Source organism: Convolutriloba macropyga, chromosome 1 (genome assembly GCF_964194025.1).
Source record: "Convolutriloba macropyga chromosome 1, txConMacr16.3, whole genome shotgun sequence".
Lineage (NCBI taxonomy): Eukaryota > Metazoa > Xenacoelomorpha > Acoela > Convolutidae > Convolutriloba > Convolutriloba macropyga.
In genome coordinates, this window is record NC_134468.1 from 82,109,146 (window position 1) to 82,128,507 (window position 19,362).

At 34.3% G+C, this 19,362-nt stretch overlaps 1 protein-coding gene across 1 annotated transcript in view; it reads left to right on the forward strand.

Annotated features, from left to right (window-relative positions):
• LOC142351895 (uncharacterized) overlaps positions 1 to 19,362 on the forward strand; it is a 70,915-nt gene that overhangs the window by 5,354 nt on the left and 46,199 nt on the right. The window contains exons 3-7 of the mRNA XM_075404186.1: positions 884 to 1,015; positions 5,092 to 5,235; positions 6,049 to 6,174; positions 8,605 to 8,850; positions 9,180 to 9,213. Of these exons, the coding sequence (XP_075260301.1) occupies positions 884 to 1,015; positions 5,092 to 5,235; positions 6,049 to 6,174; positions 8,605 to 8,850; positions 9,180 to 9,213 (682 nt within the window). The remainder of the gene's footprint in view (positions 1 to 883; positions 1,016 to 5,091; positions 5,236 to 6,048; positions 6,175 to 8,604; positions 8,851 to 9,179; positions 9,214 to 19,362) is intronic.

Consider the following 19,362-nt stretch of genomic DNA (forward strand, 5'->3'; position numbering starts at 1 on the left):
CTTAAAATTGTTTTTTTTTGTATTAAACTAATAATATTAAAATGTTTTAATCATAAAAAGCACTAATTCCATGTACACGTGAGAAACGCCCGGGCAAAGGGAATATGCTAAAAACTGTTCTAATTCTTATGACCCCGATTCATTTAAGCCCTTAATGATAGCAGTGATATTAGTGATAAGCTTATCGGATCTTTTCCGTTTGTGACCCCCCAGTACGATATGCGCCCCCCAGTTACAGAGCACGTGCCATTACATAGTAAATCATTGTGTAAAAATATGGCACGTGCGTCTGGTAGTTGCAAATAATATGCGCCCACTAAGCTGGGGGGGGGGGCACAAACGGAAAAGATCCAGCTTATCATATGATGTCCTTATCAGCATATCATTTCACCCTGCAATTTAGCGTTCGTTATTACAAACATGTTTTCTCATTAGTTTAACCGTGTGTCCGGTTGCGATAGTTTCATATCAAGTCCAACTGGCCGCTAAGGCCATATGGTCCATGAGGCATGACGCATTAATTATAGTGACGACCCGCACTTAACGCCAAGTCAATATCAGTACTGGGCAAGTCTATTTCCAAGTCTATATTTCTCAGTAAGTTTTAATGCCCGAAAAAAAGTCAAAAATAGCCGAAAAAAACGTCAAAACTGATCGAAAAAACGTCAAAAATGGACTTGAAGTTCGGTACGGGAATGCAAAAAGTTCCAATTCCATAAAGGATTAAATGACAGAGGGGTGAAATGATTGAGGTGAAATGATAGAGCGGTGAAAAAATTGGGGGTTGCACAAATAGGGGTGAAAAAGCGTGACAACGTCTAAATTTAAATAAACCACGAGTTCGAGTTCAGCAATATCATTAATGTATTTTCGTACTTTTCAGTTTACCCCCTCTGCAACGATCCAGAGGACTGTGGTGTATACACTGTAGACACTTTGTGTGTTACCGGAAAATGCTACTGCTCCAGAAAAGACGGATTCGCTCTCAACAAAACAAGCAAACTGTGCGACATACGTATGTTTGCTATCTCATACTCAGTTAGGAAGTTTTCCGTTTGCCCCAAAAGATGAGGGAGAGGGGGGCACATACGGAGAAGCGTTATACAATTTATCAATTAATACAACGGCTCAATCTATATTTCTCTCGTGCGAAATCACACGATTTTGTCTCGTATGGTGAATATTCACTTGATTTGATTTTTTGCTTGAAAATTGCATTTCCTGTGATTCCACGTAAGAATTTTTCCTTGAGTGATTAAATATTGCCATTCACGTTGCAATGCAAAATTTATCGGTGTGATTCCCGATGCGAATTACGTATGTTTTGGCCGATTTATTAGACAAGGATTCGCGACACAGATGCACTCCAATTTTCGTCAGAGAATTTTATTTAACTTTTATACAAAAAAATTGAAAATTCGCTCCGCAAATTTGCCTATTGATTTAGAATGATGGACTTGATGGGCATATCGTGATTAAATTTAACAAAAACTTAGAATAGTTTTCTCGCGGCAAGTTTTAGTTTAGATGATCAACTGAAATTTGAACTAAAACGAGAAAACGAATTTCAGTTAGAATTAAGATTTGAACAGATTTTTAATCGTTATCATTTTGCTAGGTGAAATGAATAGCATTGTAAACATTGTAAAAAAATTAGATGACTAGAAAGAAGGTACTTTTAAACAGAAAATTATTCAGAAATGAAATTAAGAAGGAATGAAAACTTGGGATTATAGGATACCAAATTTAGATGTGAAATTCAATAATAACATTGCAGGTCAAAACAAAAATTTAAAATGTAGTTTTAGAAGGTACGGCGAATCATAAAGGTTAAAGGGAGGTACCGCAAGTCTAACTAAACAAAACTAAACAATTCTGACTATCAACAAATGTGGGTTTCGGATTAGTCAATTGTGATCACGAATTTCAATTATCACTTTTTTTACCGGGCGAGTAATTTGTAACAGGTTTGATTTTTAGCGTTTAAATCGAACAGGTTCCCTCAGAAAACCAGTCCCCAATTTCCCCTAATTTCCTTATTTATTACTTGAGTTCCTTGGGTGCAAAATTTGAGGGTAATAAAAACTTGAAACTCTTTTAATAAAACTTGAAAAATTTGAACAATTTTAAAATTTTGAAACTCTACTATAGTAATTTGCTGTAATTTACTCCTGTTTGATGTTTGAGTTCACATTAATGCTGCATTTATTGGTCTTGGAACGTTTTGAGACTCAAATTTTGCTGGAAAAATAATTAGTGCTCTACCTAATAACTTAACAATTTTTGACCAACAATAGGATTTTTTGTAAAATATATAATGCATTTGAAGTATTGCTCAAACTGCTATGAATAAAAAAAAATTTATCCGCAGAAAGATTCTAGCTTTAAACAAATATTTATAAAAACCATTTTACTGTACGATGACCTTACCACTTAGTCTTTCTGGACTGAGGATTTAAACTTTTTCTGCAGAAACTGTTCCAGTTTCTTTAAACGTCGGGTGTTATAATGTTCAAAAAAGTATATTGATATCAAAATTCAAGCCACGTCAATTATATATTATAGTCTTATTGCAAGTCTAATCAATTCTATTTCGGGACCAAGATCATGCCACTTTGCACTCTTTTTATTTTAATACGATATCTTAGCCTATTCTTGACAGTTTTGTATCGAAGTCTCAACCTAAATTGACCAAGTCAAAATTCAAGTTTCTGTCAGTATGAAAATTTTCGAAAATGCCGCAGAGATTATTGGGCCGGAAAATTAATTAAAATAACAATATATCTATTTCTAATATTATTTCTCGTTCTTACATCTTTAAGTTATCTAAAATTGGTCAGTAAAACACCTAAAAAGTGGGGGAAATTGTCAAAAATTGGTAGAGAAATTTGTGGCTATTAGCCAGGATATTGACGAAACAGGCTGCTAAGTAATCGTAAAAGATTGTGCCGGAAAACGGTAAAAAAGCAAGGAAATTGTCGAAAAATGTTGGGGACTGTTCAATTAATTCTAAAAATGATAAAACTCTCCCGCTGAAACTCAGCTGACAACTGCTCATAAAAACCTAGGCACACCCTCAAAAAGACCCAATCTGGGCTTAATTGCATTCAGGTGTCCTATCTTTAGCATTTGGTATCATTTGGAATTAGTTTTCGAGAACCTTAGAAAACGGACAAAAATTAGTTAGAAAGTGTTGGTTATAGGCACATTTTTATAAGTTTTAAAATTGCTTCAAAAACTATACTTTAATTTCATCCAGGTCGAGATGCCAGACGCAAGTGATCTCTGATTCGACTCAAGTCAAACGTTACACGGTGTGTTTTGAGATCAAAATTGCAGGGTCTGGGAATAATTGGTTCAAACTTCTGGAAAATGGTCTAAATTTTAGTCTGATCAAAGATCAATTACGTCTGGGATGGAATTTGCCTCTGATGGGGTCAGAGGCGGATTTAATCGACTAAAAGTCTGATCTGAAAACATTTTGGTCAGATTGAGTCTAATCAGAAGTCATATCGATCACATGTTTTTTCAATTTTTTTACAATTTATTTTTGGCGGAGAAATGACTCTGCCAGGAGGAAACAATAAAGCCTATTTTCTGATCAGAGACTTTTCTACGTTTTGATGGCCTTGATCAGATTCAGTATGTTCCGCTGATAGCAATAGCCAATCCCCTTACAAGTAATTTTGAATAACTGCAGATTGATACGGTATTTTGGAAAGCTGTCTATGTTCATCTAATGTTTCTGGAACACGCTCCTATGGCATACTAAGCAAATTATTTCATTCAACACTGTTTTTTTCATTAGCAGTACTCGAAAAATTTGCTTTTCCTCAGTTGAAGATTTTACTGAAAACACAATTTTTGTGCAAACAAAATTTTATACTGATATTAAGATATATTCATAGTTAAAATCATTCTCTGATCAGACTTTTTTGCACATTTTGAACTCATATGACCTGGAACGCACTTGATTCTGATCAAAGACGACTTTGAGCGCAATTGAGTGTGATGCGAGGTCATTTTGAGTTCACTCGAGACTGATCAGAAGCAATTTGGTGCAAAATTGAGTCCGATCAGCAGTGGATTCGAGCGCAAAAAAGTTTGCTCAGAAGATGATTTGAATGAGCATTACTCTAGTCATAAGTGACTTTCGAGCACAAGATTATCTGATCAGAGGCATTTTTGAGCGCACAAACGTTCATGAAAAGGTCTGAAAGAATCTGGGCCTCGACAATTTAGAAAATGATCTGATAAGTGGTAATTTGGATCTGCGGATGGTCTGTTCATAGGTCATTACATACGCACAAACGTCTTGAAAATGGTCGGAAATTGTTCTGGATCAGATTCGCACAAAAGTCTCTACTATGATCTTAGGTCTGATCAGTGGTCACTTCAGTCTGGAAGGTCTGATCTGAGACGCGTCGAGCGCAGTTCAAGCGCACACAAAATTTTGCGCACACATCAGTCTGATCAGAGGTTACTTCGATCTGAGATGGTCTAACCGGGCATTAATTTTGTCTAGAAAGGTTTGATCTGGGACTTCAACCTCATTTTTCCTGGCACCTCTACCTGGGCAAAAACCAACATTATAAATGCCGACTAGACTAAACAAACATTGTCATCTTCATCACAAAACCAAATTGTTTCTTTCTAGTATTGAGAAATCTTAACAGAACTGGTAGCTGTTTAACTTATTTACAAACACACACACACACACACTCACACACACACACACACACACACACACATACACTCACACAGCTTACTTTTCGTCTGATGCATGTCATTATAACAGGCACAAATAATAAAGGATGCTCTGCTCAATTGAAAAGATTGTAATTCTCAAATCCTTTTTGCGAACCATTTTCGCATCAAAGTTGATCATAATTGCTAAAATATTGATACTCTACTCATTATAGCCGCACCACAAATTTATTGAGACTGAGCTAAAGTTCTTCCACTCTCCAATAACGCTAGTTAAAGCACTGTGTAGGGGCTTCAATTCCGTAAAAAATGCTGTGAGCAAAAGCGTCAAAACTGTGCCAAAAGATCTGGAAACATGAAAAATCCAAATTTGTTTTTTTGCAGAGATAGACGAATGTAAGTGTGGGTTTGCAGAATGCGAGCATAATTGTACTGACATGGACCCCTCCGATCCTGACAATCTGGGGATCAACTACAAGTGTACCTGCCGAGAGGGGTATTTTTTGACAGACATACACTCCTGTAATGGTGAGTACATTCTCCGGTTGCTCATCAAACAAAACTCTGAGTAGTAAGTACTAGGCCATATATGATTCTTAGAAACAACAATAGGTCATACATGGTTTGTTTAACTTCTTTTTATGGTAGTCCTAAAAGGATGATAAAAAATTTAAACATATTCTCAAAAGGCTGAAATTGTTATGCTCTAAATAACTGATACCGAAAAAATCAATCAACAATGCAAAACTTGCTGACGCAGCCTTCACTAAACAGAATGTCAGCTATTTGTTCATTCAGTCAGTTAGTCTTGTGTACAAACAAGGGTCGAAGAGTGTAAAAATATATAAAACGTAATGATGGAAATCAAAGTTTTTATGATTAAATTTTTATACTCATAAAAGAGTAATTTTTATACTCTGCGCTATTCGGCACAAACAAAAGTAGACAGTTCAATGTTGTAAAAATAGAATAATTTAAGTGTATGTGCGGAAAAAAGAGTGTAATTTGTTAGTCCGTGTAATTTTTTAAACTTACACTCTTACACTCTTTCCCCGATACATAAGAGTGGAATCAGCATTAAACCCTTATCCCTGCTGATTAGAGGTAGATTAAGAGCGTAACCTCGCCTCGGGCGTTAGTAACTGGCTTGTGAAAGAAAACCCAAAACAAGCTTCTACTAACTAGTCAACAAAAGAACCAGCTGGTAGTAATTGACTACTGCAAAATGCCAGCTGGTATCAACTGGCTTCTGAAACATAACTAGTTCATTATAAACAGCTATTGCCGTTTATTCAGTGGACTGAAATGAAATTTTTAATATTATTTTTCTCATTGGTTCAGATACGAACGAGTGTCTGATTGACAACTTCTGTGGGCCTGCAGCCGACTGTGAGAACACGAATGGTTCCTTCATCTGCACTTGTCACCAGGGGTGGCAGGTCAACCCAGATACGGGCAAATGCAAGGGTAACTATTTTCAATTACGAGTTATCTCCTCTACCTTCAATTAATATTGCGCTAATTTGTGCAACATGGCGACAAAGGACAAAAACAATGTATATTTACCAATTTGTATAATCGTTCCTTTGTCGCCATAGCCCACACTGTAAGACCCTTTTTACTTGTATTAAGATACGTTTTGTGGAGTTAAAGAGGTGAAATTGACTAAATACAAATTCAGTTGGGCGCTGGTGAAGACTCTTCTTCGTCTGGCATTGCCGATAGCCGGCTCGACTAAAAGATATAACTGGCTCTAATCATATGTAAAACACGATTTTACGTCACAAGCTACGAATATCTTATTTAGCTTTTATCTGTTTGGGAAGTTACAATTTTCACCGTTGGCGTTCAGATTAACTAAAAATTGTTTAAATCTTAAACCTATTTGCACGCCGGTTATTTTAAACCTTGAGCGGTGATGATATATATTTCGCTGCAATTCGTCGCAATTCTTATAAAAAATCGACTCGTACAAAATGTCAGAAAAGCAATGAATGCGGTGAACAAATTTACCATAAAAATTCAGCATAAAAATTCACCACTATTTAGCGCACGCAAATCAACGCCGAAAACTTCAGGCTTACAAAAGTTCACAAAAGGTGTAAACCGCATTTAAGAAAAAAGCAAATATAAGACAATCTAGTGCTGGGTGGATCAGTGAGAGATGAAGTACTAGTTGAAAGAATCGATGCTAGTCTGGCGTAAGAACGGGGGGTGAAGGATGTCAAAAAATTTCAATTAAAAACATCTATTTTCGTCCACCGTTCCATACTAGATAGAGTGGGTGCTTTGAAGTAAAAATATATTTTCTGCATCAATTCACCGCAAATTTCATATTTTATTTTTCGTTGAAGCATCAACCAGTTTGAAAAAGTTGAGAAAATCAACAATGACGTTACGTTTGCTTGATATGTATAACCGTTTCCGGATTTTCTTCAAACTTTTAAATTTATCGTTTAGTAAATTTGTCATGAAAATGTCAGTATTTTTCAAGGCCCAAGTGTTAAGATTATAGTTGTAAGTGTGTGCGTGGATAACAGTGATACAAAAATAAATTATTTGAAGTTTTTTAAATAATTGGAAGAAATCTGTCTACGTATCTGAATTCCACAATATGTTGACAACCTTTCAACAAGACAGAGTTGAATAAAATTTATTTGTTGAACAACTGTATAAGATTTCTTCAATATCTTTAGTTTCTATCATTTTCTAAAAAGACCAATATAGAAGGAAGAAATAAACTACCATTTTTACACTTACACATAATGTTACAGTTAAAAAGATCAATTTTCAAATTTGACCTGAAATAACTATTTTAAAAATTGAGGAGCCGATTTTTTAGGCTAATCAAAGATGTTTTTTGGTTATTTATTTGTAAAAAAAATTTATGTAATGCAGCGAACGGATTGAAAAATGTCAATGTTATTATTTAATTTATTAATTAATTTTTTTGAAACAAAAGAAAACCGTCAGAAATCTCACCGATGAGATTAATGTCTTTCTGTTGCAATATTTCTGCATTGCATTAGATTCTAATTGGAAATAAGTACTAACGGTAAATCAATTTCTTAGTTAAGATTGTTTCAGAGTCTTCATATAAAAGACTTAGCGTTTTAATCTGCGTTTGTCCCCAACCCCGGTTTAGTGGTCGGAAACTATTTGTAAGCCCTCTTTTACGTGCTATTTCTTAACGAATTGACTGACTTTGTAATAATTGGTACCTTTTAACTGTTGGTATAAGGATTGGGATGGGGTCTCGAACCGAACTCCAAGTATAAGTACTAGTAAAGTTAAATCAAAACCTTATCTCTTTTTTTTTGCAGTACTGGGCAGGTCCTAATACAAGTCTTAAAATTTTGATAAGTTTTGTCCAGGACTTGGTTAACACTTGCAAATTGATCCTCAGCCAGAGCTAATTTCTCAAAAAACTCCGAACGTTGCAAATTTTGAAAATATTTGTAACGTGCCTCTATTATGAGACTAATTTTTAGCCACAGATTTTGGGCTAATTTTAAAGTCTTTTCGACCTGCTTTAAACATTTTTTTCGGATGATTTTGTTGTTTTTTTAGACTTGCCAAAACTTGGTTTTACAAAGATTTGCAATCTTTTGGCCAAGACTTGGGCTTAGACTTGCAAGTCTTGGCCAAGACGTACTAAAGACTGACAAGTGCACAAAGTGACATTATCATAGTTCTGGATCATTACTGAAATTGGAGTTGCAATTAGACTTCCGGGTAACTAAGGTTGCAATAAAGGAGGTGATCGATCCATAAATTTTGATAGAAAACTGAACATTGAGAGAGTCTGTTATGGGAAATGTTCCAAATATTTTTGCAGATAAGACCGATTTAAGATATTCAGACCGAATTTTGAAAACTTTAAACCATTGATTCCAGACATTGACGAGTGTGAAGCTGGCACTGATAATTGTGACTTCATGACCCAGAATTGTGATAACGAGCCTGGATCCTACTCCTGTTCTTGTGTCGCTGGGTACACTGTGGATCCCTCAAACAGCAGTCTCTGCATTGACGTTGACGAGTGTGTGCCCAATCAAGGCCTGGATGCATGTGGGATCTCTTTCACCAGTTGCTCTAACTCGGCTGGCTCTTACTTCTGTAATTGTAAAAGTGGATATGAAGGTTAGCAAAAGTTGTCCTCAGCAACTTGAAGATACATTTGATATCGGAACAATTACGGTCTATTTTGAAAAGAAAATAAATATTATAAAAAATAGTTTGAAATAAGTAAAGTATGTGTTTCTTATCCTTATAAGTTGTTTCATGAAATCATGAAACACGAAGAAAAAAATTGAGCTAACTTAAAAAACTTATATTCGACATTGGCTCACAAAAGTTTTTCATTTAGAACACCAAATAGGGTTTTATTGTTATGGAAAGGTAAAAAACTCAGTGGAATATAGGAATATAGCAATGAATGTTTCAAGTGTACCATGATTAGAATGCCATAGTGCCGAAAGCTGAAGCCCCACGTATCTCCCCTAGGTGAGAAATCTTCGGTTAAAAAATGTAAGAAACCGTCGTATCGTCGTTTTTGTTCGTTATTAAACGTAAGAAAGAATCGGTATCGTCGTTTTTGTTCGTTATTAAGCGTAAGAAAGAATCGGTCTCGTCGTTTTTGTTCGTTATTAAACGTGAGAAAAAATCGGTATCGTCATTTTTTTTCGTTATTAAACGTAAGAAAGAATCGGTATCGTCGTTTTTGTTCGTTATTAAGCGTAAGAAAGAATCGGTCTCGTCATTTTTGTTCGTTATTAAACGTAAGAAACAATCGGTATCGTCGTTTTTGTTCGTTATTAAACGTAAGAAAGAATAGGTATTGTCGTTTTGTTCGTTATTAAACGTAAGAAAGAATCGGTATCGTCGTATTTGCTGGTTATTAAACGTAAGAAAGAATCGGTATAGTCGTTTTTGTTCGTTATTAAAGGTAAGAAAGGATCGGTATCGTCGTTTTTGTTCGTTATTGAGCGTAAGAAAGAATCGGTATCGTCGTTTTTGTTCGTTATTAAACTTAAGAAAAAATCGGTATCGTCATTTTGTTCGTTATTAAGCGTAAGAAAGGATCGGTATTGTCGATTTTGTTCGTTATTAAGCGTAAAAACGAATCGGTCTCTTCGTTTTTGTTCGTTATTAAGCGTCAGAAAGAATCGGTCTCGTCTATTTTGTTCGTTATTAAACGTAAGAAAGAATCGGTCTCGTCGTTTTTGTTCGTTATTAAACATAAGAAAGAATCGGTATCGTCGTTTTTTTTCGTTATTAAGCTTAAGAAAGAATCGGTATCGTCGTTTTTGTTCGTTATTAAGCGTAAGAAAGAATCGGTATGGTCGTTTTTGTTCGTTATTCAGCGTAAGAAAGAATCGGTATCGTCGTTTTTGTTCGTTATTAAACGTAAGAAAAAATCGGTATCGTCATTTTGTTCGTTATTAAGCGTAAGAAAGAATCGGTATTGTTGTTTTTGTTCGTTATTAAGCGTAAGCACGAATCGATCTCGTCGTTTTTGTTCGTTATTAAGCGTAAGAAAGAATCGGTCTCGTCGTTTTTGTTCTTTATTAAACGTAAGAAAAAATCGGTATCATCATTTTGTTCGTTATTAAGCGTAAGAAAGAATCGGTATTGTTGTTTTTGTTCGTTATTAAGCGTAAGAAAGAATCGGTATGGTCGTTTTTGTTCGTTATTCAGCGTAAGAAAGAATCGGTATCGTCGTTTTTGTTCGTTATTAAACGTAAGAAAAAATCGGTATCGTCATTTTGTTCGTTATTAAGCGTAAGAAAGAATCGGTATTGTTGTTTTTGTTCGTTATTAAGCGTAAGAACGAATCGATCTCGTCGTTTTTGTTCGTTATTAAGCGTAAGAAAGAATCGGTCTCGTCGTTTTTGTTCTTTATTAAACGTAAGATAGAATCGGTATCGTCGTTTTTGTTCGTTATTAAGCGTAAGAAAGAATCGGTCTCGTTGTTTTTGTTCGTTATTAAGCGTAAGAAAGAATCGGTATCGTCGTTTTTGTTCGTTATTAAACGTAAGAAAGAATCGGTATCGTCGTTTTTTGTTCGTTATTAAGCGTAAGAAAGTCTCGGTATCGTCGTCTGTCTTCGTTATTAAACGTAAGATAGAATCGGTATCGTTGTTTTTGTTCGTTATTAAGCGTAAGAAAGAATTGGTATCGTCGTTTTTGTTCGTTATTAAGCGTAAGAAAGAATCGGTATCGTCGTTTTAGTTCGTTAATAAACGTAAGAAAGAACTGATATCGTCGTTTTTGTTCGTTATTAAACGTAAGAAAGAATCGGTATCGTCGTTTTTGTTTGTTATTAAGCTTAAGAAAGAATCGTTATCATCGTTTTTGTTCGTTATTAAACGTAAGATAGAATCGATATTGTCGTTTTTGTTCGTTATTAAGCGTAAGAAAGAATCGGTATCGTCGTTTTTGTTCGTTATTAAGCGTAAGAAAGAATCGGTCTCGTCGTTTTTGTTCGTTATTAAGCGTAAGAAAGAATCGGTCTCGTCGTTTTTGTTCGTTATTAAACCTAAGAAACAATTGGTATCGTCGTTTTTGTTCGTTATTAAACGTAAGAAAGAATGGGTATCGTCGTTTTTGTTCCTTATTAAGCGTAATAAAGAATCGGTATCGTCGTTTTTGTTCGTTATTAAACGGAATATATAATTGGTATCGTCGTTTTTGTCCGTTATTAAACGTAAGAAAGAATCGGTATCGTCGTTTTTTTTCGTTATTAAGCTTAAGAAAGAATCGGTATCGTCGTTTTTGTTCGTTATTAAGCGTAAGAAAGAATCGGTATCGTCACTTTGTTCGTTATTAAGCGTAAGAAAGAATCGGTATTGTTGTTTTTGTTCGTTATTAAGCGTAAGCACGAATCGATCTCGTCGTTTTTGTTCGTTATTAAGCGTAAGAAAGAATTGGTCTCGTCGTTTTTGTTCTTTATTAAGCGTAAGAAAGTCTCGGTATCGTCGTCTGTCTTCGTTATTAAACGTAAGATAGAATCGGTATCGTTGTTTTTGTTCGTTATTAAGCGTAAGAAAGAATTGGTATCGTCGTTTTTGTTCGTTATTAAGCGTAAGAAAGAATCGGTATTGTTGTTTTTGTTCGTTATTAAGCGTAAGCACGAATCGATCTCGTCGTTTTTGTTCGTTATTAAGCGTAAGAAAGAATCGGTCTCGTAGTTTTTGTTCTTTATTAAGCGTAAGAAAGTCTCGGTATCGTCGTCTGTCTTCGTTATTAAACGTAAGATAGAATCGGTATCGTTGTTTTTGTTCGTTATTAAGCGTAAGAAAGAATCGGTATCGTCGTTTTAGTTCGTTAATAAACGTAAGAAAGAACTGATATCGTCGTTTTTGTTCGTTATTAAACGTAAGAAAGAATCGGTATCGTCGTTTTTGTTTGTTATTAAGCTTAAGAAAGAATCGTTATCATCGTTTTTGTTCGTTATTAAACGTAAGATAGAATCGGTATTGTCGTTTTTGTTCGTTATTAAGCGTAAGAAAGAATCGGTATCGTCGTTTTTGTTCGTTATTAAGCGTAAGAAAGAATCGGTCTCGTCGTTTTTGTTCGTTATTAAGCGTAAGAAAGAATCGGTCTCGTCGTTTTTGTTCGTTATTAAACCTAAGAAACAATTGGTATCGTCGTTTTTGTTCGTTATTAAACGTAAGAAAGAATGGGTATCGTCGTTTTTGTTCCTTATTAAGCGTAATAAAGAATCGGTATCGTCGTTTTTAATCGTTATTAAACGTAATATATAATTGGTATCGTCGTTTTTGTTCGTTATTAAACGTAAGAAGGAATCGGTATCGTCGTTTTTGTTCGTTATCAGGCGTAAGAAAGAATCGGTGTCGTCGTTTTTGTTCGTTATTAAGCGTAAGAAAGAATCGGTCTCGTCATTTTTGTTCGTTATTAAACGTAAGAAACAATCGGTATCGTCGTTTTTGTTCGTTATTAAACGTAAGAAAGAATCGGTATCGTCGTTTTTGTTCGTTATTTAACGTAAGAAAAAATCGGTATCGTCATCTTGTTCGTTATTAAGCGTAAGAAAAAATCGGTATCGTCGTTTTTGTTTGTTACTAAATGTAAGAAAAAATTGGTATCGTCATTTTGTTCGTTATTAAGCGTAAGAAAGAATCGGTATTGTCGTTTTTGTTCGTTATTAAGCGTAAGAAAGAATCGGTCTCGTCGTTTTTGTTCGTTATTAAGCGTAAGAAAGAATTAATCTCGTCGTTTATGTTCGTTATTAAACGTAAGATAGAATCGGTATAGTCGTTTTGGTTCGTTATTAAGCGTAAGAACGAATTGGTATCGTCGTTTTTGTTCGTTATTAAACGTAAGAAACAATCGGTATCGTCGTTTTTGTTCGTTATTAAACGTAAGAAAGAATCGGTATCGTCGTTTTTGTTCGTTATTTAACGTAAGAAAAAATCGGTATCGTCATCTTGTTCGTTATTAAGCGTAAGAAAAAATCGGTATCGTCGTTTTTGTTTGTTACTAAACGTAAGAAAAAATTGGTATCGTCATTTTGTTCGTTATTAAGCGTAAGAAAGAATCGGTATTGTCGTTTTTGTTCGTTATTAAGCGTAAGAAAGAATCGGTCTCGTCGTTTTTGTTCGTTATTAAGCGTAAGAAAGAATTAATCTCGTCGTTTTTGTTCGTTATTAAACGTAAGATAGAATCGGTATAGTCGTTTTGGTTCGTTATTAAGCGTAAGAACGAATTGGTATCGTTGTTTTTGTTCGTTATTAAACGTAAGAAACAATCGGTATCGTCGTTTTTGTTCGTTATTAAACGTAAGAAAGAATCGGTATCGTCGTTTTTGTTCGTTATTTAACGTAAGAAAATATCGGTATCGTCATCTTGTTCGTTATTAAGCGTAAGAAAAAATCGGTATCGTCGTTTTTGTTTGTTACTAAACGTAAGAAAAAATTGGTATCGTCATTTTGTTCGTTATTAAGCGTAAGAAAGAATCGGTATTGTCGTTTTGGTTCGTTATTAAGCGTAAGAAAGAATCGGTATTGTCGTTTTTGTTCGTTATTAAGCGTAAGAAAGAATCGGTATCGTCGTTTTTGTTTGTTATTAAGCGTAAGAAAGAATCGGTATCGTCGTTTTTGTTCGTTATTAAACGTAAGAAAGATACGGTATTGTCGTTTTTGTTCGTTATTAAACGTAAGAAAGAATCGGTATCGTCGTTTTTGTTCGTTATTAAGCGTAAAAAAGAATCGGTATTGTCGTCTTTGTTCGTTATTAAACGTAAGATAGAATCGATATCGTTGTTTTTGTTCGTTATTAAGCGTAAGAAAGAATCGGTATCGTCGTTTTTGTTCGTTATTAAGCGTAAGAAAGAATCGGTATTGTCGTTTTTGTTCGTTATTAAACGTAAGAAAGAATCGGTATCGTCGTTTTTGTTCGTTATTAAACGTAAGAAAGAATTGGTATAGTCCTTTTTGTTCGATATTAAGCGTAAGAAAGAATCAGTATCGTCGTTTTTGTTCGTTATTAAACGTAAGAAAGAATCGGTATTGTCGTTTTTGTTCGTTATTAAACGTAAGAAAGAATCGGTATCGTCGTTTTGTTCGTTATTAAACGTAAGAAAGAATCGGTATCGTCGTTTTTGTTCGTTATTAAGCGTAAGAAAGAATCGGTATCGTCGTTTTTGTTTGTTATTAAGCGTAAGAAAGAATCGGTATCGTCGTTTTTGTTCGTTATTAAGCGTAAGAAAGAATCGGTATTGTCGTTTTTGTTCGTTATTAAAGGTAAGATAGAATCGGTATCGTCGTTTTTGTTCGTTATTAAACGTAAACTAGAATCGGTATCGTCGTTTTTGTTCGTTATTAAGGGTAAGAAAGAATCGGTATTGTCGTTTTTGTTCGTTATTAAGCGTAAGAAAGAATCGGTATCGTCGTTTTTGTTCGTTATTAAACGTAAGAAAGATACGGTATTGTCGTTTTTGTTCGTTATTAAACGTAAGAAAGAATCGGTATCGTCGTTTTTGTTCGTTATTAAGCGTAAGAAAGAATCGGTATTGTCGTCTTTGTTCGTTATTAAACGTAAGATAGAATCGGTATCGTTGTTTTTGTTCGTTATTAAGCGTAAGAAAGAATCGGTATCCTCGTTTTTGTTCGTTATTAAGCGTAAGAAAGAATCGGTATTGTCATTTTTGTTCGTTATTAAACGTAAGAAAGAATCGGTATCGTCGTTTTTGTTCGTTATTAAACGTAAGAAAGAATTGGTATCGTCGTTTTTGTTCGATATTAAGCGTAATAAAGAATCAGTATCGTCGTTTTTGTTCGTTATTAAACGTAAGAAAGAATCGGTATTGTCGTTTTTGTTCGTTATTAAACGTAAGAAAGAATCGGTATCGTCGTTTTGTTCGTTATTAAACGTAAGAAAGAATCGGTATCGTCGTTTTTGTTCGTTATTAAGCGTAAGAAAGAATCGGTATCGTCGTTTTTGTTCGTTATTAAACGTAAGATAGAATTGGTATTGTCGTTTGTGTTTGTTATTAAGCGTAAGAAAGAATCGGTATTGTCGTTTTTGTTTGTTATTAAGCATGAAAAAGAATCGATATCGTCGTTTTTGTTCGTTTTTAAACGTAAGAAAGAATCGGTATCGTCGTTTTTGTTCGTTATTAAACGTAAGAAAGAATCGGTATTGTCGTTTTTGTTCGTTATTAAACGTAAGAAAGAATCGGTATCGTCGTTTTGTTCGTTATTAAACGTAAGAAAGAATCGGTATCGTCGTTTTTGTTCGTTATTAAGCGTAAGAAAGAATCGGTATCGTCGTTTTTGTTTGTTATTAAGCGTAAGAAAGAATCGGTATCGTCGTTTTTGTTCGTTATTAAGCGTAAGAAAGAATTGGTATAGTCCTTTTTGTTCGATATTAAGCGTAAGAAAGAATCAGTATCGTCGTTTTTGTTCGTTATTAAACGTAAGAAAGAATCGGTATTGTCGTTTTTGTTCGTTATTAAACGTAAGAAAGAATCGGTATCGTCGTTTTGTTCGTTATTAAACGTAAGAAAGAATCGGTATCGTCGTTTTTGTTCGTTATTAAGCGTAAGAAAGAATCGGTATCGTCGTTTTTGTTTGTTATTAAGCGTAAGAAAGAATCGGTATCGTCGTTTTTGTTCGTTATTAAGCGTAAGAAAGAATCGGTATTGTCGTTTTTGTTCGTTATTAAAGGTAAGATAGAATCGGTATCGTCGTTTTTGTTCGTTATTAAACGTAAACTAGAATCGGTATCGTCGTTTTTGTTCGTTATTAAGGGTAAGAAAGAATCGGTATTGTCGTTTTTGTTCGTTATTAAGCGTAAGAAAGAATCGGTATCGTCGTTTTTGTTCGTTATTAAACGTAAGAAAGATACGGTATTGTCGTTTTTGTTCGTTATTAAACGTAAGAAAGAATCGGTATCGTCGTTTTTGTTCGTTATTAAGCGTAAGAAAGAATCGGTATTGTCGTCTTTGTTCGTTATTAAACGTAAGATAGAATCGGTATCGTTGTTTTTGTTCGTTATTAAGCGTAAGAAAGAATCGGTATCCTCGTTTTTGTTCGTTATTAAGCGTAAGAAAGAATCGGTATTGTCATTTTTGTTCGTTATTAAACGTAAGAAAGAATCGGTATCGTCGTTTTTGTTCGTTATTAAACGTAAGAAAGAATTGGTATCGTCGTTTTTGTTCGATATTAAGCGTAATAAAGAATCAGTATCGTCGTTTTTGTTCGTTATTAAACGTAAGAAAGAATCGGTATTGTCGTTTTTGTTCGTTATTAAACGTAAGAAAGAATCGGTATCGTCGTTTTGTTCGTTATTAAACGTAAGAAAGAATCGGTATCGTCGTTTTTGTTCGTTATTAAGCGTAAGAAAGAATCGGTATCGTCGTTTTTGTTCGTTATTAAACGTAAGATAGAATTGGTATTGTCGTTTGTGTTTGTTATTAAGCGTAAGAAAGAATCGGTATTGTCGTTTTTGTTTGTTATTAAGCATGAAAAAGAATCGATATCGTCGTTTTTGTTCGTTTTTAAACGTAAGAAAGAATCGGTATTGTCGTTTTTGTTCGTTATTAAACGTAAGAAAGAATCGGTATTGTCGTTTTTGTTCGTTATTAAACGTAAGAAAGAATCGGTATCGTCGTTTTGTTCGTTATTAAACGTAAGAAAGAATCGGTATCGTCGTTTTTGTTCGTTATTAAGCGTAAGAAAGAATCGGTATCGTCGTTTTTGTTTGTTATTAAGCGTAAGAAAGAATCGGTATCGTCGTTTTTGTTCGTTATTAAGCGTAAGAAAGAATCGGTATTGTCGTTTTTGTTCGTTATTAAAGGTAAGATAGAATCGGTATTGTCGTTTTTGTTCGTTATTAAACGTAAAATAGAATCGGTATCGTCGTTTTTGTTCGTTATTAAGCGTAAGAAAGAATCGGTATTGTCGTTTTTGTTCGTTATTAAGCGTAAGAGAGAATCGGTATCGTCGTTTTTGTTCGTTATTAAACGTAAGAAAGATACGGTATTGTCGTTTTTGTTCGTTATTAAACGTAAGAAAGAATCGGTATCGTCGTTTTTGTTCGTTATTAAGCGTAAGAAAGAATCGGTATCGTCGTTTTTGTTCGTTATTAAACGTAAGATAGAATTGGTATCGTCGTTTTTGTTCGTTATTAAACGTAAGAAAGAATCGGTATTGTCGTTTTTGTTCGTTATTAAACGTAAGAAAGAATCGGTATCGTCGTTTTGTTCGTTATTAAACGTAAGAAAGAATCGGTATCGTCGTTTTTGTTCGTTATTAAGCGTAAGAAAGAATCGGTATCGTCGTTTTTGTTTGTTATTAAGCGTAAGAAAGAATCGGTATCGTAGTTTTTGTTCGTTATTAAGCGTAAGAAAGAATCGGTATTGTCGTTTTTGTTCGTTATTAAAGGTAAGATAGAATCGGTATTGTCGTTTTTGTTCGTTATTAAACGTAAAATAGAATCGGTATCGTCGTTTTTGTTCGTTATTAGGCGTAAGAAAGAATCGGTATTGTCGTTTTTGTTCGTTATTAAGCGTAATAAAGAATCGGTATCGTCGTTTTTGTTCGTTATTAAACGTAAGAAAGATACGGTATTGTCGTTTTTGTTCGTTATTAAACGTAAGAAAGAATCGGTATCGTCGTTTTTGTTCGTTATTAAGCGTAAGAATGAATCGGTATTGTCGTCTTTGTTCGTTATTAAACGTAAGATAGAATCGGTATCGTTGTTTTTGTTCGTTATTAAGCGTAAGAAAGAATCGGTATCGTCGTTTTTGTTCGTTATTAAGCGTAAGAAAGAATCGGTATTGTCGTTTTTGTTCGTTATTAAACGTAAGAAAGGATCGGTATCGTCGTTTTTGTTCGTTATTAAACGTAAGAAAGAATTGGTATCGTCGTTTTTGTTCGATATTAAGCGTAAGAAAGAATCAGTATCGTCGTTTTTGTTCGTTATTAAACGTAAGAAAGAATCGGTATTGTCGTTTTTGTTCGTTATTAAACGTAAGAAAGAATCGGTATCGTCGTTTTTTTCGTTATTAAACGTAAGAAAGAATCGGTATCGTCGTTTTTGTTCGTTATTAAGCGTAAGAAAGAATCGGTATCGTCGTTTTTGTTCGTTATTAAACGTAAGATAGAATTGGTATTGTCGTTTGTGTTCGTTATTAAGCGTAAGAAAGAATCGGTATGGTCGTTTTTATTTGTTATTAAGCATAAAAAAGAATCGATATCGTCGTTTTTGTTCGTTACTAAACGTAAGAAAGAATCGGTATCGTCGTTTTTGTTCTTTATTAAGCGTAAGAAAGAATCGGTATTGTCGTTTTTGTTCGTTATTAAACGCAAGATAGAATCGGTATTGTCGTTTTTGTTCGTTATTAAGCGTAAGAAAGAATCGGTATCGTCGTTTTTGTTCGTTATTAAGCGTAAGAAAGAATCGGTATCGTCGTTTTTGTTCGTTATTAAACGTGAGAAAGAATTGGTCTCGTCGTTTTTGTTCGTTAATAGGCGTAAGAAAGAATCGATCTCGTCGTTTTTGTTCGTTATTAAACGTAAGAAAGAATCGGTATTGTCGTTTTTGTTCGTTATTAAACGTAAGAAAGAATCGGTATCGTCGTTTTGTTCGTTATTAAACGTAAGAAAGAATCGGTATCGTCGTTTTTGTTCGTTATTAAGCGTAAGAAAGAATCGGTATCGTCGTTTTTGTTCGTTATTAAACGTAAGATAGAATTGGTATTGTCGTTTGTGTTCGTTATTAAGCGTAAGAAAGAATCGGTATTGTCGTTTTTATTTGTTATTAAGCATAAAAAAGAATCGATATCGTCGTTTTTGTTCGTTACTAAACGTAAGAAAGAATCGGTATCGTCGTTTTTGTTCTTTATTAAGCGTAAGAAAGAATCGGTATTGTCGTTTTTGTTCGTTATTAAACGCAAGATAGAATCGGTATTGTCGTTTTTGTTCGTTATTAAGCGTAAGAAAGAATCGGTATCGTCGTTTTTGTTCGTTATTAAGCGTAAGAAAGAATCGGTATCGTCGTTTTTGTTCGTTATTAAACGTGAGAAAGAATTGGTCTCGTCGTTTTTGTTCGTTAATAGGCGTAAGAAAGAATCGATCTCGTCGTTTTTGTTCGTTATTAAACGTAAGAAACAATCGGTATCGTCGT